The 15,923-nt window shown below is 40.1% G+C and overlaps 2 protein-coding genes across 2 annotated transcripts; one reads left to right on the top strand and one right to left on the bottom strand.

The window, feature by feature from the left end:
- The first annotated feature begins 75 nt into the window (after positions 1-75).
- Positions 76-1,296, top strand: vcpkmt (valosin containing protein lysine (K) methyltransferase). The gene is made up of 5 exons (XM_004540619.6): positions 76-345; positions 498-611; positions 720-792; positions 904-1,023; positions 1,110-1,296. Exons 1-5 carry the CDS (start codon positions 89-91, stop codon positions 1,212-1,214), a joined length of 669 nt encoding a protein of 222 aa, XP_004540676.2. The 5' UTR covers positions 76-88; the 3' UTR covers positions 1,215-1,296.
- Positions 1,297-8,684: 7,388 nt separating this feature from the next.
- On the bottom strand, positions 8,685-11,510 carry arf6b (ADP-ribosylation factor 6b). The gene is made up of 2 exons (XM_004540617.5): positions 11,171-11,510; positions 8,685-10,920 (listed from the first exon to the last, which is right to left on the bottom strand). Exon 2 carries the CDS (start codon positions 10,268-10,270, stop codon positions 9,743-9,745), a length of 528 nt encoding a protein of 175 aa, XP_004540674.1. The 5' UTR covers positions 10,271-10,920; positions 11,171-11,510; the 3' UTR covers positions 8,685-9,742.
- Between the last annotated feature and the right edge of the window lie 4,413 nt (positions 11,511-15,923).

Below are 15,923 nucleotides of genomic sequence, written 5' to 3'. Positions count from 1 at the left end.
ACCAGTCCTAATGTTGGGCGAGGTAAGTCTTTTATTTAGAAAAATATATCAGACCGGAAGTTCTATTTCTGTTTCTGTTTTGGCCAACATGGCGGCTAAGGCGGACGAGAATGAATATTTTGTCAGAGAAATAGACAGAAACGACGGTTGTGCCCTAAAAGTTAAGCAGTGCTTCTTGGGAGATGTTGGCTGCGTTGTGTGGGATGCAGCTATTGTTCTCGCAAAGTATTTAGAGACAAAGCAGTTTTACGATCCGTCTTCAGGTGTGAACGTTTGGTCTGGTAGGACTGTGCTAGAGTTGGGAGCTGGTACGGGAGTAGTTGGTCTTATGGTAGCAACGCTAGGGTGAGTTGTTTTTTATATGTGATCTTAGTGTTGTGTTTAAATATCAAAATATTTAAACGTCATTCCTTGCACTACTACTATGTTTTAGTAATCATATGGGAAAAGTCAGTATTGGTGATTTATTAATATTTTTTAAAACAAAATTCCTGCAGAGCACAGGTAATAGTAACAGACCTAGAAGATTTACAGACCCTGTTGAAGATGAACATCCAAGAAAACCAGGCGCTTATTAGCAGTGGATCCATAACTGCCAAGGTACTGAAATGGTTTGTACTTACATTTCCTATTTGTCTTATGCTCCTAATATAAATTTCACAGTAATACTTCAGCGGGACATTCAGCATATGCTTAATATTTTATTTTCAATATTACAGGGGTGAAGATGTGTCTGAATTCTTGCCTCACCCAGATTATGTCCTTATGGCAGATTGCATCTATTATGAGCAGGTACTTTCCTGTAGTTTTCAATCCATTATGATCCCCTACAAGATTGCAACATTACAATCATTCTGAAAAAGTGTTGTATGTCTCATTGTGAGTCATCTTATTTCCATACAGTCAATTGTTCCACTGGTGGAGAGCTTGAAGCTGCTTTGTGGACCAGAGACCTGCATTGTTTGCTGCTATGAGCAGCGCACTGAGGGTGTCAACCCAGAAGTGGAAAGGCAGTTTTTTGAGGTTAAATTATGTTTTTTTTCCCCCCACAAACTAAGTGGAGATATTTGTCATAGCTATCGTCTGACCTGCTCTCATTTCTTTTTAAGTTGCTGCAACAGAACTTCTGCTGTGAGGAGATTCCTTCAGAGAAACAAGACCCAGAATTTAGCAGTCCAGACATCCACATTCTGCACATTCGAAGAAAAGCCTGATTATCGGACTCCGATTGTGACATTGAAACTTGCAACAGTGTACTGAGCTTGTTTAAGATATTAAATTTTTTAACTTTTTAAAGGGGAGCATGCTGTTAAATTACTGTGTGTGTTATTTGACTGGAGCACACATGATTAAATCAACACACAGACACTATTTTTTCCTGCTCTTTAAAACAGTAGAGTTCCCTTTCAGTCCATGTAGTTCTGTTGCTGTGAAGCTAGATGGCAGACATGTGAAGGACAGCTCGGAGAAACAAGTGCATTGTTTGAGCAAGAGGCATCATCCCCCTGGGTCTTTGCAGTTCGTCTTGTTTATACAAAATACAGTTAAGCAGATGTGAAAGTGAAGCCTTTACGCCCTAGGCATCTGCAAAAAGCTGCAAACATGAAACCTATTGGACTTCTGCTCTTGAGCACAGACATATTTTCCCATTGTATGTCATTAAACTTGGAATATTTAGCAAGTGATAATTAAATAATTGGATAATATGTACAATTACATGTTTACATAAAAATATAGATAACCTCATGCAGAAATAAGCACCTGATGACAGTGATAAGTGGTGTTTAGAGTGGTTTTCTTTGTGATTTTCATCTTGTGAATTATGTAAATTCAGACACTTGTAAGAAGTAGTTGCTTAAAATCTGAAACTTAGGAAAGGATTTAATTGTGTGCACTGATTAATTAAAGAGCCAGGCTGCTCGCTCAACAATTAAATATTAAGATGTGAAGACAGTTTTGTTAACTTTTCATATGAAGTGAGGTTAGGGTAACAAATCTAATGTATAACTAAAAATTTCAATCTATATCTTTATGTGGGGTCCCCAATCTTTAAAAATGGAGGACAACAGAGATCTGCAATGCCAGCTTTTGCCGTCCATGTGAGGGGAATTCCACTCAAAGCCCCAGATTAGGTGGAAGATTATGGTTCCTTTTCAAGCATAAAACCATGAAGTACGCCCCATACTCCCACAGGCATGCAGGGGCCCCCTCACAGCCTTTCATGCTGCTGTCTGTTTACACAGTAGAGCTGTAGGGTAATGAGCACGTTGTCCTCAAACACTCAGGCCAAGTAAAATGTTAATACTGAAGTTGACAGGATGAGATCCCCCTAAATACTCAAATTGATTTATGAAAGAAATAGTACGATAGATCCAAGTTTGATTACACATTAATGAAATGGTCCAACATGATCACTGGATGAATGCAACACTTACCTATTTTAATAGGCAGAAAAGCCCACTGTATATAAATTTCCCTGAATTTAAGAGTTGGCGTTATTAGTAGAGCAGAGCAGTGGCTAATAATACTACATGTGCAGGTGCTTTAGCTTTGTGTATAGAGTCAACATGAAATCAAGCAATCTGAAAACATGAAGAAAATTGTATGTGTATACCTTTCTGTTCCAGCTAACAAACCAGTTAACCAGCATTTGATCAAGAGAGGCAGAGGTGTGGTGGGATCGAATCAGATTACAGATGTTGGTCGATGAGAATGCCTATGAAGAAAGGAGCAAGTGAGTTTAATTGCTTTTTAATTTTTATTTACAGTTACTATAAATAACTACAGCGGATCATGTAAGATAATCATTCCCTGTGGCCCTCCTGTGCCACTCTCACTTGCACATTGTGCAGCTGGACCGTTACAGTCAGAATTAACTTGCGGTTAAGGTCTGCTTTGGTTTGGCTGGGACACGTTTGCCTAATTAATTTGACTCACAGCTGGGAATAAGTCCATGTCCCCCAGTGTGGTGGGGACAGGACCCAGAGGGGTTACTGAGGAGATTAGAGGGGTAAAGGGGAGCTCCATTATTCTGTGTCAACACTTTCTCCCCCACCCCATCCATAGGTCTTCCACTTAAGTAACTCAAAATATATTTCCCCATCCCTGGTGTTTTCCTTAAATGTTAACCAAAAATAATTAAAACGGTGTAGTTGTGCTGTTCCTGTAGATGACTAATTAGGCTCACACAACAGGGGAATAGGAAGGCCCACTGTAAATGAGGACAGCCCACAGTGAAGCAGCAGCAGTGTCTCAGTAATCTGTTATCATATATATCAGACACACATGCACATGACTGTGGATTCTGGTAACCATCAAGACAGAATGGGGGCATTTTCTGCCAACAGATGGTGCTATAAGTAGGAATAACTCTTAATGGTGTGGAAAACCTGTATTTGGAACACAAGTCCATAGTATCTAATGCATACTGGGATTTTTTTTTTTTTTTTAAAGTTTAATTATTGTCTTGGGCTAGTGAACACCTGCAATGGATTCCATAATCAGCATTCTTGTAAAACAATTTAACATGAGGCAGCAGTGCAGCACTCCCCCCAATACCAGATGGGTGGAGGAGAGTCTGACTCCAGCAGTCCGTGTGGTGTGCTCAACTCTGCTGCATCACAGCCAAGTGACACAGAGGATCCTTTGTGTCACCATCATCACGCTGCCTGGAGCCAAGAGACACTGCTCCAGAAAGGAAGACTCATTTTCTCACAAACTTTAAGGGAGTGGCTCAAGAATAGACACCAAACTGGGCTAATTAAAAATAGAAGAAGGCCTGCATGAAAGAGTGACTCCTCTGATTCCGCAAAGGTGTATCCACAGACATAGACACCCCCCCCCTCTCCATTTTACATAGCAATCTGAGCCCGACTGAACTTTACGGTGCACCAAGAGGGAGCAGGCCAGACCTCGCTTACCAAGCATTGTTTTCTTTCAGCTATCTCTTTATCCTCATCTGGAAAGATGGGACACAACAATGCTAATAATCTGCAGCACTCATTGTTCATTGGATCTGAGAGCAAGAGGTGGTACCGTGCCAGGGAAGCAAAGCCCAATGGGACAACTAGCTTATAGAAACACAATGCTCCCCCCCCCCCCCCCCCCCCCCCCCCAAACACACCCCTGCAGGGGAACAGGGGGAGGGCGGGGGTGCTGTTAAGACAGCTGTGCTGCAGTTGAGAGGGGAGCACTGTGAGAATACTGCACACACTTTACTCTCCTTTCATCCCTGTTAGTGCACTAATGTCAGCGCTATGCCTGTAATGACATTTGTTAATCAAAGGTCATTTGATTGTCTTTGTAGGCAATATTAGGTTTTAAAATAATATGCATAATATGCACGCACATGTATATATACATATGTGCAGTGTATGTGGCACAGTCATGGTCATTTACTGATGTCAGCAAAAAATGTAGTAGTAGTTTATTGATCCCTTGGTTGAAATACCAAAGGTCCTGTGACTTCACTTCCTGTGACTGCTGTCTCCACGGCATACTAGAGCAGTGATGAATTTGTCATTTTAAAGATGTGTGGTGGTCCAGGACAGAAGGAAGAATTTTAGAGCAGGGAAACAGTGTAGCTGTGTGCTTTTGTGTAAAGTTTCCCTGAGTCATTACCTCATAACAGTCTGAATCCGGACTGCGTGTGTGAGTGAGTGTGTGTCGCATCGCCTGGCTCGCCACAGATCTGAGACTTCCTTCCAAACCCAAACTGTTGTTTAATCCAGATGCACTGTCACGCGAAACACTGACTCTGCTGTAATTACAGCGATCTTGTCACATACACAGATGTAGTCAGTCATGGAGTGTGACAGTGTGGCGGCGAGCTCCTGAGAAAAGTCTCTGAGTTCACTTTGCATGGATCTTCATCATCCTGTCAGCGAGTGTGTGAAGGCTGTGGGTGACTCCATGCGGTTGGTGGATACTGCTCCTGGGTGAATGACTTCTGTCTATAGTAGTACACAGTGCAGTGTTATAATCACTGCTTAGTGGCTCATCCTTTAACACTGTGGAGGTCAGTGTTCTGTGTACTGTATGAATAGGCCTTAGGCCAATGCATTAAATAAGCAAGTAATCTAAAAAAACAATCAAACTGATTTCATTTTACTTCAGAAACAGACTTAAATTTCTGTTCCTTGCAAGCAAGACGCTCGAGAGGCCTCAAACTGCAGCACCATTTATGCCTGCCCCCCCTCCTCCCAGTCTGTAGCACTTCTGACACCTGAAAGCAACGATGGTTAACACTCTTTACTCTATTTGTGGTGCTGTTCAAAAAGCACAGTACATTGTTCCACAGTTCAACTGGTGCACACATAAACATTTTATCACTTTTCAAGAGTACTCTCTGGACACATTTATGTGTAACGGAAAATAAATAGCAGCTCTGAGGTTTAAAAAAAACAAAAACAAAAACTGAACAGATTGGATGTCAGCCAGCGAAACGGTTTTCTTTGTGACCTAAATTAGTTAATGCCTGTATGAGCACTTTGTCTGTGCAATAACAAACAAATTGGATATGTCAGGTGGACTTCCAACACTTAACAGTTATTTTCTGGTTCTCTGAATTTGCAGTTTCACCACAGTAAGCAACCCTCACTTCAGATATGAATGGAATGCGTTTTGGACTTATGCCCAGAGTGCACCTTGGATATCACAGCCTCATATTTTCAACCTCATGTAACTGGCCTGCACTGCACAGCATTACTCACTATCAAAACCACAACATGCTTGTAGGAAACCTCATTTATGAGCAAAACCTACTCCAAAACACCTGCAATCAAAACAAATTCCAGCCCCAGCTACGGTACCGAAAGAGAAATGCAGCATTTACAATGGCATTCTACAGTGTTAACCTCAACAGGAAACCTAAAACGACTTTCAGCCACTTCCGGACCCGTTTTAAACTGAGCTCTGTGCAGTTCATTATTAACAACGCACTCAAAGAAGGGGCACGGGATTTAACCAGAGGACAGAGAGCAAGTGATAGAGGGTAGTTTCATAACCAAAGAGGCTGTTTTATTGTCCCTGAGAATAAGCCACTGAACTAAGCTCTGCAAACCATGGCTTAAAGTAGGTGTTCCCTCCTACCATTTGGCAGATAAATAATAATGGTGTTTAGTGTTGTGCATGCATCTCAAATCCTTGAGTGATTAGCTAGAAGGGTGTGGCTGTCGTCCTGCAGGCCAACATTAAAGTGGCGATGACTATATTCAGGGCCTGCAGTCAGAAAAATGAGCATTGTGAAGGTAGCACCTACCTTCACAAATGTTATCTGCAGCTGGAGTTTAGAGGAAGCGAAGACAAGTGAGGAAGACAAACCACACCCCTGAAAACCACAAGCACAATTCAATTCTAAGCATGGGAGGAGTACAGCTACAATACTACCCACAACAGATTCTCCTGAGTAGTTTAAAAACTTTTGAAGTTGACTAATGAAGGACAAGCCGTTATTCAGTTTAAAAAATAAAAGGTATTCCAATATTGCAGAACTTGACTTGCAAAGATTAGGTTATCTTTCGATTTCTCCCCACTCTTCCTCTTTCCATAAAGAGTAGAGGAACTCATTGGAAACGTGCAGCAGCCAGCCACCAGTGTGATACCAAAAACACCAGGCCACACTGGCAGAGGTCCCATCAGGCCGTTGTCCTGGGAACCACACCAACAAACACGCGTTTTGGCCGGCTAAGACAAATTTGTCATACACATTCTTGCACAGATCAGTGGAAGTTTAAGCCCTACTTATTCTGCAAATTATGACACTGGTGACTCATGAGAAACAAGTGCTGATTATCCTCATTTGCTGGTGTGGTCCTGACAGAACCTGTTTCTTTGCTGCTGTAAAAACAGTCAAATTTGCTACATTTTTTTTTTTTGCAAAACCTGACAACCCTAATGCTTCATAAAAAAGAAGAACAAGCTTCATTATTCATGATTTCTGTGACCTAACACCCATTTCTAAGCTATCCTCACAGGAAATGTAAGGAATTTTTACTGAGCGCAGGAGGAGTTGACAGAAGGGCCGGGAGGTCTCATCTTTACAGAGAAGAGGTCATAAAACCTGCTTACACTCTCTGTCCTTGCCCCGGGGCCCAAGTGTTGCCAATAAAGCTGTAAGGATCATATGGTTGTAATGAAGTGGTGGGAACCAAAGTGGCCATTACAGCCCAATTAAGCTGCCATCAGTGTCTAATGGAGGCCCTAGACCTAGCTCTTACTGAAAGCAACTATTTACATGTACCCTTCGAATACTTTGAGTGTTTGTAGCTGATCATAAATCACTGCTGCTTTACGTATGTGGGTTGCGTGAAACATCAGTAGAAGCAGAGTCATATTGATGTCACCTGACCTGTCTGACGGAAACCTCCGTTGTGCTAAAGCAAACATCCTGAGGCCCCTGCAGCAACGCACTAAACACCAAATTTTCCACAAAACAAATGCTGCCACGATAAAAAAAGAAAGAAAAAAGATAATACATATGAAACAGAATGCATCACCTTGCAGTAAATGCAAACATGCACTTTATGACTAGCTTTCATAGTGTCAGTTTCAATGGAAAAGACACAAGGTCATTAAGCATGCTGAGCCAAAAAACTCTAGGACATCTGTAGAATAATGCTAGCTAACCTTTTGTTGCTCTAAACACAGCAGCTAGATGATTGGTGAACACCAGCAGTGCTGTCTTTGGCAAAAAAAAACAAAAAACATTTCAATGGAAACATTTGTTTTCCATGTCCTAACTGACAAATTAAAATATTTACAAGACATACTTTGCAAAAATATATTCTATGAGGAATACTAACCCCTAAACATTTCAGTGACAATGTAGTGTACAACTATGTCTGCTTAAACTAGGAAGTAGTGCATACAAGCAGCAAGAAAGTCCATGTTTTAGAAGTATGAATTGAACAGACTGCAAAACTATTCCTAGTCTGCTAGTTGGTACTTATGTTTGTGTTTATCTTGTAAGAGTACACACTGATTATTCATGGTACTTCCCTTGTTATACAGCTTTTGGCATTTTCAAAGGATGTAGAAATGATTTTAACGTGGTCATGAGAGGCTCCTTAAAAAGTAGGACATCTGTTCCCATCAGCAGTTTCTCCGCTATATCCAACAGGCAAACTATATTTTCACTTAATCACAGAGCATTACTCAGACAGAGTTTTCATTTCTGAACAGCAGGGCTTCTATTGGGCAGCTTGAATAAAAGCAACCAAGACTTTTTTAAACTGCTGGTCCCAAGCAAAGGCAGACTCAGGAAGTTACAACTGACAGCTCAGCATCAACTTAACTATGGCTCACAAGCAACATTCAAAAAGAATTCGCAATTCAGCTGTACATCTCCGCTGCCCTTCCAAATGCCATGCAAACTACCATGTGGCTCTGTTGTTGTTCCAAAAAGAACAGCAGTCGGGACTTCCTGTTTTGTACATCCCCCCCCCCCCATTTACTGGCAAGGGAACTGAGGCCAGCAACTTAGTCTAAGGGGTGAACATATAAACATTTATGGAGAATACCACTGAGCAGAGGGAGAATTTTTAACACTTGAATTGTAAGCTTGAGTTTCTCACACATTGAAACAAACTTCCTATTACATTTTTCTGCTTTTAAAAGTTTACCAAAACCTGAAAATGTTGCGTCAACCACCAACTACATTTACTCTTGAAAAAACAGAGACATAGAAGATTTAAAATCACTTTTTTAATAAGACATTACAATGACATTGTTCTGTACATGGTACCCCCCAGTCAAAATAGGAGTAAGAGCTGCACCACAAAGTGTCATTCAACATTTCACCAGTAAACAGCTCCCTCTGACTGCGTGACAGATGGATTCTGATGTAGGGTTAATGTACTTTCGTACTCATGCTACAGATATAGGCTATCATATAATGTCCCATTGCTGAGGCTAATCAACTGTGGTATCAGATTGAGAGCTCAGAACTGAATGACATTCCTTTGGAAAGATTGAGTCGACAGACTACGCATTACCCAAAAATCAAAAATGCATCCCGACAAGCATGTTTAAAAGTTACTGGAGGCCTATTTGTTGAATATTCAGCACAATTAGGTATCAAGACATGACACAAAAAGGTCAATCAGTTAAATATATAGCCCACATAAGGGTACCGAGAGGGGTAACAAAACATGTCCAAAGTCATTATTTTCCCTCCTCTGATGCCCCAACTGGTGAGAATGAAATGTAAGCATTGGTGAAATTTTTTTTTCTCAATACCATTGAGAATGAATACTTTTCATCACAGTACTGTCTTAAAACAAATGTCAAAGTCCTCCATGTAGGCTACATAACATTAAAGAGCTCACCTTAGAAGAAGAAGAAAAAAAATCCAAGTTCAATGCAACAGAGACCGAAGAACCTTGAAACAAGCTTTAGTCCAAGAATTAAGATAAAAACTTCAGCTTCATTAGAAAAATTATACAAAACAGGAGAAAGAATAGGCAAAGGCGGTGATTTCTGTGGCTTCAACCTTAGGACCAATTAACTCAATATTCATCAAGCAAGCCCCAGAAATAATGAATGTGATATAGGCCTGCTACAGAGTACAAGCGAATTTTAAGCCGGCAAACCCAGTTAGAGATAAATTAGTCATGGGGTAAACATAGTAATAAAAAATAAATGGGAAATAATCAACTTTTCTTAACCATACTCATTTTGAGAAGTTATTTGTTACTTGCAACTTTATTATAGTTTTGACCTAAAACAGTCAGCAACTCAATCATTAAGATTTGTAATTTGAGGTTAGCCATGTCAAGCCCTCATATAGTCCATCACCTGTGGTCGCACAGGAGGGCTGAACATACCAATTCCTATCTCTGATGCGGGTCAATCCGAGCTTCTCTTGGATTTCGTGTGGCTTCATGGCATCCGGAAGGTCTTGCTTATTGGCGAATATCAAGATGATGGCATCCCTCATCTCCCGGTCATTAATGATGCGGTGAAGTTCCTGCCTTGCTTCGTCGATGCGATCCCTGTCCGCGCAATCCACCACAAAAATTAACCCTTGGGTGCCCGTGTAGTAGTGTCGCCACAGGGGGCGAATCTTATCCTGGCCTCCAACATCCCATACGTTGAACTTGACATTTTTGTAGGTCACAGTTTCCACATTGAAGCCGACTGTAGGGATTGTGGTCACAGACTGTCCGAGTTTCAGTTTGTAAAGGATTGTTGTCTTTCCAGCAGCATCAAGTCCAAGCATCAATATTCTCATCTCCTTGTTGCCAAATATTTTTGAGAGCATTTTCCCCATTTTGAACTCTTGTGCATATATATTCTGCGCCTACTGAGAAAAGTTTCAGATACCGTTTTGGTAATTACTCACTTAAGATTACAACTTCAGTTTTTATAATATATTTACTGGTGAAAACATGTCTCTGAAGAGCGACTGAAGGTTAGAAAGTCAAAAGTCCTTAAGCATGTCAAACCTTATCAGGACTTCGGGACTTCTCGTTAAAGTCTGTCAGGATCCTGTTGAGAGCGGGGACATTTACCTTCAGTAAATCACACGGGTTTCGGGGCCTATACACAACATGGCACGGTGAGGTTAAGAACTTGACACCAGCGGCTGCTGTGCGTTCATTGTATTGTGTAAAACAACACAAAGCGGTGTGTGAAATTTGGGCACAGTCGATTTAAAAAGTGAAGGGTAGTAGACGCTGTGAGTATATAAGGCCTCCCCTCAAAAAGCCGCGGTACTTGTGAATTCCTTGTGGTGTCGGTGTCTGGCGGTCCTCTTCACCGGGTGCGCCCTTGTTCTCTACCAAAGGAGAAAAGCTGCTTTCTGTGGCTACTCCATCAAGCGCTGTGCGGGGAAACTTTGCTGTGCAGGAAGGGACGACTTCGAGAATAACCTCTGTGACTCAGCAGCACATGTACCCACTCGCGTAACTCCTGTCCCCCCTGAAATGAGATTCGGTGGGAGGGTCAGACATGAAAAATTAGCTAGCTATCGCTCGTGGCTGTTTCACACAGGTAGTAGGCTAACATTAGCTAGCTTGTTGCCTAGCTAGCTAGCCGCGGGCTAACTAGCTAACGGTAGTTAGCTTAAGAAAACTAATCTTATCTGGACGAATAATACACACGTCAATGACAAAATGACTGGGACATATCTTTATCGGTTAAACTGTTAATTCCAATATAAGTTACCTACCTCTTATCTATCCCTCCTTTCTCCAGAAATACACCCAGCTCTCGCCTTTCTCCTTTGAGTGGAGCTGGTCGCAGTGCTGCTACACCGGAAAGGTGTGGAGCTGCATTAACAGCCACTTCCTCCCGTCTGCTTCATTCAGCTACTGCCGCCTAGTACAGCACTGACTGTCTGGGTCATGAGGATAAACTATAGACAGTATTAAAACGCCGTTTACAATCAAATTTCACTTCTGAAATAAAAATAAAACGTAATCTGACACTGCTTTCTTTTACGCCGTAAGTTAACAGTAAATTAGCTAATAACAATTAAGGTAACGCCGCAACGTGATTCCTTATTCCAAACTGTTTCCAATAACGATATTAGTATCACGTTATATATGAAAATGTTCTTTGTTAACACACATAAATGGAAATACACTCCATGCCTAACATGTTCAGTTCCCAATGTTTCTATCTGATAAGTCTACTGACGCTGTAGTAATGTTAATTAAAGTAAAGTAACACCGCCCCCTTGTGGCTGTTTAAAGTTGCTATCCAAACGTGTGATTGGCAATCATTTTGTGCAGTTCTCTTTGTCTGTCCTCTGTTGTATGGGATGCAGCAGGACAGGTGTTTTACTAACCTTTGCTGCGTTCGTTGCTGCCGCTATATATAACCATGTAGAGAAAAAAAGGTCTTGCATTTACTGGATTTATATGCAAACACTAGTGAACCAGCATGCATCCACAGTGCACCACTGATATCTGTCTGCACTGACAAATGTACTTAAACCTTTAATGAAATAGTTTATGAAAGCACAGTGATTTTATTAGATGTTAAAATCATCAACTTGTACACTTTAAATTGTCTATAAAATAGTCTAGGAGAACAATGGTCCTTTTTTAATTGTAAAATGAACAGTGTTTAAAACCACAGTAACTCTGGAGATTTGATCATTTGCCCAGACTGTGTAAGTAATCAGACCCATGGTCAGGCAGGTGATTCAAGAATCTCATAGTCGTGTGAAACAGGCCTTAGACAGAATAATGTTTTTTTTAGTAAAGGTCACATGAAAGCTTGCTTGGGGTTTAGCAAACAAGAAGGAATGTCTGGTTAAAAATCAACTCTTTAAGCAAAACTCCAAATACTTTGCCTGCAGTACAAAAATCACTGCCATTCTATGGATGAAACTCAGTGGGAGTAGCATTCAAGGAAAAATGAAGGAGTGACACTTTATAAAAATATCACACCATTAACTATTAAGGCATTAGTAAGGCTCCAATTTATCATTTATAAGGCATTACTCCTCCCTAGTATGAAATTTATAAATACAGATAAAAATGTTTATATTTTTATGCATGTCCATTTAAAACAATAACCCTATAAAAAAGAAACAAAAAAATAAAATAAAGTCATGATGAATATTAAAAGATGGAATACTAGAATACAACAACTGCGGTGCCAAAAATAATGTAGCAGTATTTTGGGAATCCTGATTTTATTTACATTATGGCCATTAAATATTGCTATTTATTGATTTAATTCGGTAGCATCCTTGTTTTACAGGCTAGGGATTTTAAGATTTCATGGAACATGCCCATTGATTTGGGATTCTCCATGATGAAGGAGAACCACTTCTTAACCTGATCACCTCCTTACCCCAAGGAGGTGCTCTGAGTTTTCACTGAATGGGAAGGAGGAGGCGATCATCCACTGCTTCTTTCATTTCAGCTGAGTTCACCTAATGTGAAAGCGCTTTGGAAATGAACGTGACTGGACTTAGCTGACTAAAGCTGGCTAACAGAATACAAAGCAGAGGAAAGTTGAACTTCAGGAACAAACTAAAGAAATTCCAACATCAGAGATATTTTCCTGTATTATCAGTTTAATGTGAGGGACGCTTTGTTTATGGCGTTTACACTTGTTTGTGAAGTAACTGTAACCAGTAACTGTGTGAATTAACCATGAATTACAATGTGAAATGAAGTATTTATCTTCTCCACCCATAAGATCCTGGTGTACTCAGCAAACCTTCAGACAAAAACTGGTTCAACCCAGGACAAATTGGGTGGACCTAAACACAAGCTGAACAATGTTGTGTAAGAAGTGCAATGCAGTGACGAGTGCTCAGACTCGCCCAGGAAACAACAGAATAACCACAGACACATGCACGACATAGCAGAGCCAGGACCTCAGGATAGGACTCAGTAGCACTTAAAGGACAGGAAATATCCTTAGAGGTTACTAAATGTTCACATTTTAGACGGAGAAGACAGTTGGTTTGAGAGAGATGAGTAAAGATGGCCGTCTATGTCCACTGTGAGTGGCCAGCACTGAACATGGGTTGTGGTCTGTCATACTAACTATCAGCCGTCTATGAGATGTCGGCTATCTGGTGCCTCTTCTTAGGCAATTCAGCTCCCACTCACACCTTGACCCTTGCGACCTTAATGACTCAATGATGACAGGTTGGGTCAACCACCTGCAGCACCACCTTCAAGGTAAAATCCCCACTTAGGTTAAATATCCAGTCCAGTTGCCTTCAGCTAAAACACTTAACCCTGTAATGCCCGAACCAGGAAATAATTCCCAGAAAATGATTATTATTTTTTAAATGGAGTGTTTATTGAACCTTCTCTGGATCATATTTGCTACATCCAGCATTTTACTGCTTAAAAATGTATTGTGCAATTTATTATTATTATTATTATTATTATTATTCATTTATTTTTTAAAAATAATTCTCTAATTAATTCTAATTCTCTTCAGTAACCTTTCTGAATACTTTATGAAGCAGCTTCATGTTTACTAGTAAGTTAATCGATTTTATTTATATAACACATTTAAAACCAAAAATCTTTACAATAGAAGAAACAAGGTATTTACATAAAGTAACACAACAAGAACTTTTCCTCCATCCACGTTTCCAGAGATCAGCTGCTTCCAGAAGCTTGACATACAGGTCTGTTTTCAGCTCAGATTTCAAGATAGTCACGTTGATGCTTGTCTGAGGTTACTTGCAAGATCATTCCACAGTCTCGGCAAAGGCACACACAAGACACTTTACTGTTTTGATTTCAAACAGCACCAATTTATACCACACTCTCTAATGCACATAGAGCCACTGTAGGCTGAAGTAATCTGAACTCTCTTTTGTGTCCCAGTCAGTAATCTGGCTGCAGGATTTTGGTCTAATTGTAGACGAGCAAGAGATGACTGAATAGCTCCAGTATACAGTGCATTACAGGAGTAGATGCAACAGAAGTATCCATGATTCTTTTCAGATGGGTTCTAAAAATAAAGATTTTATTCTGAAGATTGTGCTGAGCTGAAAGAAACTGCAGTTCACCGTGGCATTATTTTGTGTGTCATAGATTATCCCAAAGCTTTTAATCTGTGTTTTTATAGCCTTCCCTTTTTTTCCAGTCTGTCATTTTATTATTTATTTATTTATTTTAACACAGACTTTGCTCTTAAAACATATAAACTGATTTTATGTCAAAGGCCTGATACTAGGGTATTTTGTTAAAACATCAAGATAACAGACACTGCTATGCATCATCACAAATTTATAATAAATGCACATTAAATTTCAGTAAGCCCACACTTCTTTTACAACCGAGTTTTAAATGTTAATTAAAAAAAAAAAATACTAAAAATATGCATAAATTTCATGATGCATGTATATTTATTGCCCCAAACAAAAAACAGAAATTGCACAAATTGGAACAATTGCACAAAATTATCCAGAAGGCAGGAAACTGAGTTGTCCGGACTCCTTGACAACACAGTGTCCTCCTAATGATCATAGGAATCTACCTTCATGCATAAGAGTCAGAAACTATAAAACAGTAAACGTTTTTTAAATGAACTCCAAATGTATTTTCTTTAGCTCTCAAACCAAAAAGTGGAGCGTGCCAGGCATCCTTGTGGTTGACCCGTAGGAAGTTGACCCTCTATTAATCATGTGCGTCATCACACTCACAGTTTCAACTTAAAAGGGCCCGATTTGTCTGTGTCAGATAGTGCATGCTGAAATAACCAAATAAAATATGCAGTGAAAATGTCAAGCTAATGTCTTCCTTCTTTTCTATATTGTACCCAAAACAAAGCTTCCCATACAGGTTAACAGGCGGCAAAGGCACCTTTCCGCATTTATGAGCCCACATTGTGAGAAAGGTGCACACAGACATTTCTCTGAAATACACACATGCCAGAGGGTGTTTCTCCCCCCATGTGCCTGCGAGGAGCTTTACAAGGAAGTTACCTGCCTGCATTCTCTGTGCTCACTAACTCAGGCCCCTTGAGCACAGTGAAAAAACAAACTAAATAAAAGAGACAACTAAATAAAAATGGCATAATAATTAGTTCTCATGCTGTTTGGGTGCATTTTACTGCACTGTTTTGAGTACAGAGTACCCAAATTAAATAAACAGGTAAAAGAAACTGTGGGTGGATGGATGGATAACATTTCAAAAAGGATTACAATACATTACAATACACAATAATTGTAATGGTAAGATTTCCTTCCAATATACAGCTACTACCTGTAAGAATTGCTTTTAATGGTAAAGGTCGAATTGTTCTGGAAGTTATTATCAGAACAGTTTTTCTACACGTGGAAATAATTGTTCAGGAGATCCAAATGAATTGTATGAAAATATATACATTTATTATGTAAACTGCTTCTTATCAAGGTGAGAAGAGCGACAGCAGTTATCATCAGCCTTGTTCTGAAAATCTTATCTCACACAGGTTTATAGACCCACTGTGCA

The sequence above is a fragment of the Maylandia zebra genome, linkage group LG19, assembly GCF_041146795.1.
Source record: "Maylandia zebra isolate NMK-2024a linkage group LG19, Mzebra_GT3a, whole genome shotgun sequence".
In the NCBI taxonomy this organism is placed as follows: Eukaryota; Metazoa; Chordata; class Actinopteri; order Cichliformes; family Cichlidae; genus Maylandia; species Maylandia zebra.
The sequence above is the reverse complement of the archived record's forward strand: the minus strand, read 5'-3'. Positions and strand labels throughout refer to the sequence as shown.

Coding starts and splice junctions, on each gene's coding strand:
- vcpkmt (XM_004540619.6), top strand. CDS start 89: ATGGCGGCTAAGGCGGACGAGAATGAATATTTTGTCAGAGAAATAGAC. Junction 346..497: donor CTTATGGTAGCAACGCTAGG/GTGAGTTGTTTT, acceptor AAATTCCTGCAG/AGCACAGGTAATAGTAACAG. Junction 612..719: donor ACTGCCAAGGTACTGAAATG/GTTTGTACTTAC, acceptor TCAATATTACAG/GGGTGAAGATGTGTCTGAAT.
- arf6b (XM_004540617.5), bottom strand. CDS start 10,270: ATGGGGAAAATGCTCTCAAAAATATTTGGCAACAAGGAGATGAGAATA.